This window comes from Aegilops tauschii, chromosome 4 (genome assembly GCF_002575655.3).
Source record: "Aegilops tauschii subsp. strangulata cultivar AL8/78 chromosome 4, Aet v6.0, whole genome shotgun sequence".
Taxonomy (NCBI): domain Eukaryota; kingdom Viridiplantae; phylum Streptophyta; class Magnoliopsida; order Poales; family Poaceae; genus Aegilops; species Aegilops tauschii.
In genome coordinates this window covers 506,712,519-506,723,740 of record NC_053038.3, presented here as the reverse complement: position 1 = coordinate 506,723,740, position 11,222 = coordinate 506,712,519, and the positions used below count along the sequence as shown (strand labels likewise).

The window sequence follows — 11,222 nt, the reverse complement described above, 5'->3', positions numbered from 1 at the left end:
GGTCCAGTTCTTTTGGTGGCTTTTTTTGGCATCTAGAATACCCAGTTTATTCTAGAAGCCTGCCAATTTTTCTAAAAGCCTACTAAGACATAACTAGTAGGCTTCTAAGAAAATAATTTTGGTTGGGCTTCTAGAATAAGCACCAGTAGATTTCTAAAAAGAATAATTTTAATTGGGCTTATAGAATAAGCTAGGTAGGAGGCAGATTATTCTAAAAGCCAGCAAAAGACCTGGCCCTTCATATATTAAGCAGGAAGCAGTGCGAGACCAGGTGAAAAACTGGAGAGAAAACAGAAAACCACCCTGGCTATAACAGAAAAGTGGTTTATCACTCAATACCAACCGGTGGCTCGGCAAAAGGAAATTCTAACCATTTTGCTCCTGTTTGGCGCCATAACTGAATGTTTCGACGAACGACAGCCACACATCCTCCATTGATGCAATTTTCCTTCTGAATGTGCTTTGGTTTCCCTCGATCCAGACTTCCCACGGAACAAGCACGATGATCGTTTTCATTCCCTTTCTTCTGCTCTCGCCTTCGTCTCTGTTATTATTATTCTTTAGTGATGGCAGTTGATCGATCCAACAAGCTGCAAGAGTAGATGTTGGCTGCTCGGCATCCAGACCATGAGGCGCACTAAATATTCTAAGTTTCTGAAGCAGAATTGACATACTCACTTCGTTTCAAAATATAGTGCGTCTTCGGTTCCCACGCTTCAATTTTGACCATAAATTTGATCAACGAGAACGACTGCGGCGGGGCAAAATTTATACCAATGAATTCGTATTCAAAAGAACTTTTCAATTATATAATTTTTGCTCCCGCCGCAGTTGTTCTCGTTGGTCAAATTTATGGTCAAAGTTGAATCTCGAAAAGCGTGGACGCACTATATTTTGAAACGGAAGGAGTGGGTAATTGTTACATAGTTACTGTAGAGGATCCCGACATAGGGAAACAACACATGGTTGAACCGATTCTTAGGGAGGGTAAAGAAAAAGAGCAATGCGCGGGAAATGGCCTTTGGTTCTCGGCTATATATACACCCGATATTGGAAAAAAATACGAAAAAATTCAAAAATTCTAGAACTTTTTTCGTATAAACTTGACTTTCTTTTGCACTAGTATATAAATTTTCGTGAGGAAAAAGACCCATTGACTTAAGATAAAAAATTTATTGCTATACAGGTTACTATTCACACATTTTCGGCCTTAAATTTTGTTTTTTTGTCCCAAAGTCAAAAGGATTTTTTTTCCTTCATGATTTTTTTACGAGTTCAATGGAAGGTCAACTTTATTTCAAAAATACCTTTATAGGTTTTTTGTAATTATTATTTTTTGCATATAGGTACACCTATAGGATCCAGACGTTCCCCGTCTGTAATGTGCCCCTCATTTACCACTCTCTAGCTTTCTAGCCCATTATCAAAGAGCCTGATTGATTTGCTCGATCGTGTCCCATAATAATGCCTACTAACACTAGCATCGTATGTTTACTTATTTTCCTTCTCTACGTACTAATAGAGGGATAAGTACTTCTGCCCGTCGCATAATTTTACAGAAAACCCCTTGCCTTTTTTGTGAATCACCCTGTAGTACACATTACGAACCTTCTTTTTGCATTTTTGTAGAATATCCCCTGACTTTTTAAATAATTAACCCAAAATAAATATTTAAGTCACAGAAGAATCGCTGGTTTTTGGTCTAATCCATCCATAGTTCGTCTATAACAAATGCTTTTCTAAATTATCCATATCTTTTAAACCTTAATTTCGATTTTAACATGTTATATATGAAATTTGATTAGAGTAATATGTAGAATCTGAATATGATATTATTTTACCTGTTAGATATGTTTAAGATATTATTTTGGTTGCAAACTTAATCTACAGTCTGTTTTCTTTAGTACCGGCGGCGATCCGGATTGCCCACCTCACTTAAACCAAATTGAGACGAAACAAAACATCAATAACCACGCGTGCACACCTCTGAAAAACCCTTCATGAGAAAACAACATATTTCGAGCGAGCGCACGCGAGAGAGACACCATAGGATTGACCACATTCAAGTGTCTTCTAATTGTGTGAACAATGAGGCCACCGCTAGGGACAGTGAGAAGAAGGATAAGTGGCAACACAAATGTGATGCCCTGTTAATATAAATAAAGTGGACCTATTGGGGAATTAAGTCAGGATTATTGGATTAAGAGAGTGTGTTAACTTTTCTTCCGTTGTAATGCACGGGCTCTTTTGCTGGTACTTATAAAAGAGCAAACATTATCTTCTTTAAACATGCCCACAAAACATACACAACCCATTACCGCCATATGATTAGCCCCACTAAATTGAATATAACTGCTAGACTTAATCTAATTTGTTCTTTGTGTGCACTTTGCAAATCATATTGCGGCAATGCTAGACATACAGAGGCTTTACAAGACTTTTACATGTAATGTTGAGGTGGGCTGTTTTAACTGGTAATTAGATAAGGTGGGCCCCACCCTGAAACTCAGGGAGGGAGAAATTGGTGAGGGGAGAAGGGTTGGTTTGTAAATCCTTGTAAAACAAATCCGTATGTCTAGCATTTTTGTTTATATTGACGGACCATACTCCACCACAGAGAAAACTAATCACGACGCACGACTCACTGAAACAGCATATGCGCCCTTCACTCGCGCATCTCCGGCCCAACGATCGCTCGCATGCCCTGTGCCCAGCGGTCCGGCCCTTGCTCGAACGCCTACCCCGCCATCGGCAGCGACTCCTCGCGCCCCAGCGCAACCTTCCTCCATAGCGCCCGAGACCCATGCCGCCCACCGTGTCCTAGGGCAGCAACCCTCGGTGGCGCCCCACCCTCGTTGTCGCCCGCCGCGCCCCAGCGCACCCTCCCTCGACGATGCCTCTGTTCGACGAAGATTAGCCAGCAGGGGTCGCCCACATCGACCAGCCTCGCTTTCCTCCTCCCACATCGCCGTCACCCAACGTATGAACCACCGCCGCCTTTCCTTTTTTTATCTGCGGTAAAAGGTGATTTGCAAGTTCTACCTCGCTTCCTAGACCAGGAATTTTTGGAACTTGTTGTGCAGTTATAAAGATTGTGGATTCCGTTTGCTTGGGCAGGATGTTGAGGATGTCAAGCTATTCTCGGTTAATCTGTTCAATGTCCGGAGTGGGAGAACCCTTCATTACCTAGGGATAGGCGGATGGTTTCTGAAATTGTTTGTGGTGAACAAAACTATTTTGGTTTTGAGGACAATTTGGTCCACTCTTTTAGTTTCTAACTTTCACTAACAGAAAGAGACCGTGAAGCAGCACAACTACTGGCAACCTAGCAATCTTTCAAATGGTGGGGTTTCCATGGCAACCCCAACAAACCAAAATAATTTAAGCGATAGGTCAGTCGTCTATTTGTATTTGTACTTCAGGAAGGTGATGGATATTCATCTTTATGCTGAAAGACTCTTTGATTCGGTCCCAAACTTTTTAGTTCTTCGACCATTCCAGTTGATTTATTATAACACCATCTATTCAGGTATTTCACCGTAGAAGAAAGGAGCACTGGATTCAAGAGTTTCTTCATATGGACAAGGACGTCAAGCTCCAGAGCGAAACACGGCCAGACATCTCAAGGAGCTTGATAATAAAGTAAAAGTCAGTTACAATATATGGAGGCAGGATTCCACCACACAATTACAGAATCCATAGTGAAGCTCATGGAAGATCAGATAGTAATGCCAAATGTGTAAGACACCATTGCACATTCCCAGAACGAGCCTGACTTGTATGCATCACTCATGAAGTGCATAAAAGAAAGCGAATCAACTACTGGGGATGCACACATGGACACTGAAGTAGATTGTGACCTCATCAGATATTTTCACTGTTGTGTTGTAGTATTCTATGAATATATGGCTTGTCCTAGCGTTTGATCCTCCACGCGACAGTATTATGACCTCATCAAGATAGCGGTGTTGAAGACTACTTAATTGATTTGCATAATAGTATCCTTGCTCTACAGTATCCCCTTGTGTGTACTGTTTGTGTTGTACTCCCTCCGTCCCAAAATAAATGTATCAACTTTGTACTAACTTTAGTATAAAGTTATACTAGAGTTGAGACACTTATTTTGGGACGGAGGGAATAGTATTTTTTGAATATATGGCTTGTTCTGGCATTTGATCCTTACAACTACTCTATCACTGTGCTTTATTTTCTGATAATATGCTTGCACCATCAGCACTTGTCAGATCAACTGTGACACATTCCAAGGAACCAGGTAAGCATGTGCTCCACATCGTCACTAACGAACTAAAATTTGCAGCTATGAAGATGGGGTTTATCAACCATTATCCTCACGCTGCTACTGTCTATGTGGAGAAATCAACTATTTCAAGTGGCTCAATCTGTCTTGTTGTGTTGTTACGCGGCAACTTGAATCAGCTCGTCTCAAGGAATATTACTATAAAGTACACAATCGGTCACCACTCTCTGATGGGAACGAGAATCTTAAGTACGGGAACCCAAAATATTTGTCCATGCTCAACCATCTAAGGTTCTACATGCCAGAGACACATCCCAAGCTTGACAAGACATTGTTTCCCGATGATAATGTTGTGTAGGACTTGACACCCCTATAGGATGTTGATCTTAAAGGGATGGTCAGGTGGGTGGCTTGGTGCCTCATCTAGTGGATGGAGGTGTGTCCATCCTACAGTACGCCAATGATACTATCATTTTTATGGAGCATGACTTGACAAAAGCGAGAAATATGAAGCTGGTGTTATGATTATTTGAACAATTGACCGGGTTAAAGATTAACTTTCATAAAAGTGAATTTTTCTGTTTTGGAAGAGCCAATGAGGAACAAGAGACTTATAGACAATTGTTTGGATGCGAATTGGGGGTTTTACCTTTTACGTATCTAGGTATATCAATTCACCATCGTAAGCTAACAAACAGAGAATGGAAGTGCATTGAGGATCGATTTGAGAAGAAACTGAGTTGCTAGAAGGGCAAGCTCATGTCATACGGAGGCCATTAATTCGGTTCTCATGAGTATGCCTATGTTTCTCTTGTCTTTTTTGAGGTTCCAGTTGGAGTTTGGAAAAGGCTGGACTTCTATCGATCCCGTTTCTTCTGGCAGAGTGATGAACTAAAAAGAAAATACAGACTCGCCAAATGGGATATTATTTGTCGACCAAAAGACCAAGGGGGTCTTGGCATTGAAAATCTTGAAGTCAAGAATAGATGTCTTCTCAGCAACTGGCTGTCTAAGTTATCTGTAGAGACAGAGGCCACATGGGCGCAGATTCTCCGTAGTAAGTATCTTCACTCCAAAACTTTGTCCCAGGTGACAGTAAGGCCGACGGATTCGCCTTTTTGGAAAGGGCTGATGAGAGTCAAATCAGCCTATTTCAATAGGACAAAGTTTATAATCGGAAATGGCATCAACACGCGTTTCTGGGAGGATACTTGGCTAGGAGAGACACCCCTCGCACTTCAATACCCGTCTCTTTATAGTATTGTTCAACGACGTGACGCGTATGTTGCAACAGTATTTCAGTCCATCCCCCTCAATATTCAATTCAGGAGAACGCTAGCCGGTAATCGTTGGGAAGCTTGGCTCCATTTAGTGAGTAGACTGATGGGGGTCCAGCTGTCCCAACAACCCGACCAGTTGCGCTGGAAGCTTACTAGGACTGGGGAGTTTACAGTTAAATCGATGTATCTCGATGTTATCAACTCTAGCTCCATTCCTAGTTCCAAACAAGTTTGAAAAGTCAAAGTTCTTTTGAAAATTAAAGTGTTTATGTGGTTTGTACATAAACAAGTCATCTTAACCAAGGACAATCTGGCAAAGCGCAACTGGACAGGACCTACTAGGTGTAGTTTTTGTGATCAGGATGAAACTATCAAACACATTTTTCTTGACTGCCCGCTGGCAAAAGTGCTATGGCGGACGGTGCACATAGGTTTTAATATTACTCCTCCGAATTCTGTCAGCACGTTATTTGGAATGTGGCTTAACGGGATAGAGGCCGAAACAGCGAGACACATTCGCGTAGGAGTATGTGCTTTATTGTGGGTAGTCTGGAACTACAGAAATGACTTGGTTTTTAACAGAACAACAAATTTTCATTTTTTACAGGTTATCTTCCGAGCCACTGCATTGATCTGTATGTGGTCGCTACTCACTCCGACGGAGGCCAGGGAGCGTTTGGTTACTGGATCTATCTGGTGGGAGATGGTAGCACGGGATATATTTAACCGGTTTGGATGGTGGTCATGTAATAGGATAGGCAATTAGTTTTCTTATCTTGTTTATGCCGGCCGGTTGTGGCGCTATGGTTACTTTTTTTAGGCTCTATGTGAGCTTTTCTTTACTTTCATTATGACTTTAAGACCTTTGTTGAACCTATTTGCTTTTTAATAAAGTTGACCGTATTCATCGTTCTGGTGTAAAGGCCGGGGAATCCCCCCTTTTAAAAAAAAATGGTGCAGTTCAAACTTGCGAAGAAAGTTTACATCGCGTTGACACTTATCTCAACTTCTCGCATCCTAAGATCTCTGAGAACTTTGATCCACTTGCCTGTGGTTGGGCTTTTGGAATGGACATGTTTGACCTGAATGGCTGAAAGAAGCGAAACATCACTCGAGTATACCATTATTTGCAAAATTTGGTAAGTAATAGGGCAAAAAAAATGGTTGTGATATTTTTGAGCTACATTTACCCACTATATACGTTATGTCTGTAAAACTCACTCACAAGTAGCTTTTCTTGGTTTCACTTACTAAGAGAAGTTGTTTTGTAGAATGAGGGTCGCAAGTTGACACATGCATTGCATTGGGCCGCACTTGGCATGTCTTGGGCCTTGGCTATGATCCAGCTGTTGGCACTGTTCAAATCGAGAATGCAGCGGCAATTCATTACAACAGGAAATAGAAGCCCTGGCTAGACCATGCCACTTCCAGGTACAAAGGAAAGGCACTATAGTTACCACAGCTGCACCAATATCAACGTGATGCACTTGATGTGTCCGATATCTGTCGGACAGTAACTCTACCAAATGAAGGCATTTACGAGCACTATGGCAAATGCTTCTATGTGTGAAATTGAACCGATTTTGATCAATACAGGTTGGTGAATTGTTTTGTGGCCCTGCACTGTTATAATTGACATTGTTCTATGTGTAATTGATGTTGATTTGTGAATCTGGTGTTATTCTCATGCATCTATGACATGAGTTTGTCCTTGAATAAGATATTATTGGATACCTTTTTCCCTGTTTGTTTCCGGGGAAAATTGTGTTTCATCATGTAAGAACCATGAACAATCACATACGATTGTGATATTTTTCTATAAAAATTTATCTGCTAATTATGAAGAAAGAAATTCCTTTTTACGTTTATTTGTGCATTACATGTGCATGCTTACTGGTACATCAAATCAATCACAGTCTAAGCCTGATTGGTTTTTTTGCGTGTGTGTCTAAAATTAAATGCACAAACACGTAACTATACTACAAGTACTCTTTTTTTTGGACAATTCTGCCACAAGTACTCCTTTTTTTTTTTGATAATTCTGCCACAAGTACTCCTTGATGTAACTCTTCCACCTACAGTTGCCATGGGGCTGCTATTGTTGTACTAAGTTTTACATCTTCTAGGGACTCTATGATCCCTGATTTTATTTCTCAAACTCTTCTAAATGGCCTATCGATCATCTGAGAAATAATTCTATGTTTTCAAAGAAAAAAATCAACTCCCGCAAGAAAAATCTAATAGATCAAGGCATCATCCGGGTGATAGTTACGATTTTTAAACCGGCTCCCTAGCCATACAATAGGATCAAGGCCAACCGCCCAATTTCTGTAGGTGTGTGAACGCAAACTCATTGGTGGCCGGTCTTTGCAACTTTGCACGTCTTGTTTACAGTAAGAACGACCATCCATTGCGGCATGGCGCGTCGGCCTTTGCAACAATGTTGTCCGACACTTGCAGCATTGCGCACGAGGGCTTTGCAGCAGCGGTCATCGGCCGGCCCTTACAACGCACACGACTGCAGCAAGAACGACCACCCCCTGCAGCATGGCCACCTATCGGTTCACATGATCACAATGGTGTGTCTTGTGCCCAATACATCCCACGATTCTCCCACCCGTGCTTCCCCCTCGTAGCACATGCAGTTTCCACTCACAACATGGCTTGCAGCACCAACGACGCTCCAGTAGTATCGGCTTGCCATACCCGCAGCGCTCCCATAGCATGGCTCGCAACACCGGCTTGTAGCACGCCTCGTAGCACAACAGTGCTCCCCCCGCTACAAGACACCACCAATCGCAAAAATGCCTCGCCGTACTGTGGCGCTCTTGTAGGCTTGCAACACCGGCTTGTGGCACGACAACACAACCCGTCGCAACATTGCCTCGCCGCACCGGCGTCACTCCCACAACACGGCGGCGTTCCCGCAACACTGGCTAGCAGCATGCCTTGCAACACAAGATGGCCCCTCGTAGCATGCTGGCGCTCTCACATCACTAACTAGAAATATGTCGGTGTCCTCTTGCAACACCGGCTCGCAACGACGCATCCATCCATTGCAACACTTCACGTAGCAACTCTGACGACCTCAGAACAACAACTGTTGCCACCTCGCAGCACTCACTCGGACGGCCTCGCAGCACAACATCCATAGTAGTATCGTCGACCGCCGTCATGGCGCCGCTCGCAGTAGGGGCCACCGGCCTTTGGGGCAATGGGTGTCGGGCAAGGTAGATAAAGGGAAGGATTGGAGATAGAACATGTGGATTGGATCATTCGGCTCATGCTGAGGTTGCGACCGGGAAAACATGTCGCACAAGAGAGACGATTGACGCGATCTAGAAATTTGTTGGTGGATCTAAATTGTTTTCTAAACAATATTGCAAATGCTTCAAAACGACTGATTTTGTTGCCAAATATCGGTTCCTATTTGCGCATTTCTTTGATGGGTTCATGGCGGTAACAACGCTGCCACTTTTTGCATTAAGAGTGATAGCTACTAGCTAGCTTAGTGTGCCGCTAAAACGTCAAAATAACTTACCCTTGTGAACGTGGAGCATATGGACCACCTATAAACTGAAAAAGGCAGATATCCCTATGTGAAAACAGTGCAGCGGGCGCAATTGTCATCAGCGTCATCGGATGGCCGAGCGCGCGGCTGGCGCGCCTGTTAAAATCAGTCAACTAAACCAAAACGAGTAAAAACATCGTGACGACGAAGCGCGCAGTACAAAGAAATCTTGAACTGGTTGATTCGAGGTATGGCGGGGGTGGTGCAGAGCGTGCAGGCCTTGGCGTCGTCGCTGGCTGCGCTCCCGCCGGAGTTCGTGCGGCCCGAGCACGAGCGGCCGCGCGCCACCACTTTCCTCGGGGCCTCGCCGCTGCAGATCCCAGTGGTTGACATGTCCTTGCCGGACGCCGGCTGCCGCATGGTGGAGGCGGCGACGGAGTGGGGGATCTTCCAGGCGGTGAACCACGGCGTGCCGGCGGATGCCGTGGTGGAGCTGCAGCGCGTGGGGCAGGAGTTCTTCGCACTGCCGCAGGAGGAGAAGCAGCGGTACGCGATGGACCCGGCCTCGGGGAAGACCGAGGGCTACGGCTCCACCGTCCAGAGGAGCCCCGGCGACAAAAAGATGTGGTCCGACTTCTTGTTCCACAACGTCTCGCCGCCGGCCGCGGTGAACCACGGCTTCTGGCCAGACAAACCCAGGGGGTACCGGCAGGCCAACGAGGCGTACTGCGGCCACATGAGGCGGCTGACGCGGGAGGTACTGGAGCGGCTCTCGGCGGGGCTGGGCCTGGAGGAGGGCGCCATGGCGGAGGCGTTCGGCGGCGGCGAGGACGGCCTGGTGCTCATGCAGAAGGTCAACTTCTACCCGCCGTGCCCGCAGCCGGAGCTCGCGCTCGGCTTCGCGCCGCACACCGACCTGTGCGCGCTCACGGTCCTCGTTGCCAACGGCGTGCCGGGCCTCCAGGTGTCCAAGGACGGCCTCTGGTGCGACGTCGAGCACGTGCCAGGAGCCCTCATCGTCAACGTCGGCGACCAGATCGAGGCAAGCTAACGCTCCATTTGTTCTTCACTTTGATCGTACCGTGTCGTCAACTGAACGTCCCACACGTGTGTTTGTGCTAGATTTTTAGTAACGGGAGGTACAGGTCGGTGCTGCACCGGGCGACGGTGAGCAGGGAGAAGACGCGGATGTCGTGGCCGGTGTTCGTGGAGCCGCGGAGAGAGTACGTCGTCGGGCCGCACCCGCGCCTCGTCGCCGGCGAGATCCCTGCCAAGTACGACTACAAGGCCAAGACGTTCGAGAACTACAGATACTGCAGGATCAACAAGCTACCGCAGTAGTCGATCGATCGATCGATCTTCGTCCGAGCCGCCGCCGGCTATGCATTGCTTGCAGGCGTGAGCAAGTGCAGTGATATCAATTTTCACCCTACAAAGCTTCAGTGTTCAACCAACAATCTCGCTTATACGCGATCATATAAAAAGAATGTCATTCCCTATCTAAGTTAAATATTTTGGTTATTTTCTCTCTTTTATCTTCACCGTCTGATGTGCCGCAGCCGCCTCCTCGTCACTAAAATCTATTGTGGGCGCGCTTGCTTCGTCGTTTTTAAGCAAAACACCGGTGTAAAAATTACAGACGCCACTCTTTTTTCCCGAACAAGCGCTTGGATTATTATAAACACACGTGTAAAACACTAGTTTACACCCTTATGGTTTAGGGCATCTCCAACACCGAACTGCAAATTTTCTCCTGCATACACTGGTGCCGGAGGTCGTCATTCAACGCTGCCCGCATACATTTTAACAACATTTTGAATCAACCAGATGAAAATCATGTAAACCGGGCGGATTTTAATATGAACCAGAAGTGATTCATGCAAACACGGCGAATTTCATATAAAGATAAAAATTCATTACATTCAGGATATACTTCAACTAAAAGCAGAGCTCGTCCGACTTTGAAGGCTCGACCAACTGAGGCATTGTTTTGACGTCCTAACTACTAATGGGTTTGATGTCCTAATTACTATAATGAATTTGATGTTCACATTCGACCGAGAAAGAATTGACCTTCAATAAAGAAATCAGCCAATAAAAAAGTGACAGTTTCTGCGTGTGGTCGGTGTGAATCAGTGCATTATCCTTAATCAATCATCAGCCTCGCACGAAC

General features: G+C 45.0%; 1 protein-coding gene and 1 pseudogene across 1 annotated transcript; both read left to right on the top strand.

The window, feature by feature from the left end:
• The first annotated feature begins 4,194 nt into the window (after positions 1-4,194).
• Positions 4,195-6,991, top strand: LOC109764591 (probable galacturonosyltransferase 3; annotated as a pseudogene).
• A 2,179-nt stretch (positions 6,992-9,170) lies between these two features.
• Positions 9,171-10,578, top strand: LOC109764595 (flavonol synthase 1). Its single transcript, XM_020323399.4, has 2 exons — positions 9,171-10,091; positions 10,172-10,578. The coding sequence occupies exons 1-2, from the start codon at positions 9,300-9,302 to the stop codon at positions 10,388-10,390; spliced, it is 1,011 nt and encodes a 336-aa protein (XP_020178988.1). The 5' UTR covers positions 9,171-9,299; the 3' UTR covers positions 10,391-10,578.
• Positions 10,579-11,222: the final 644 nt, after the last annotated feature.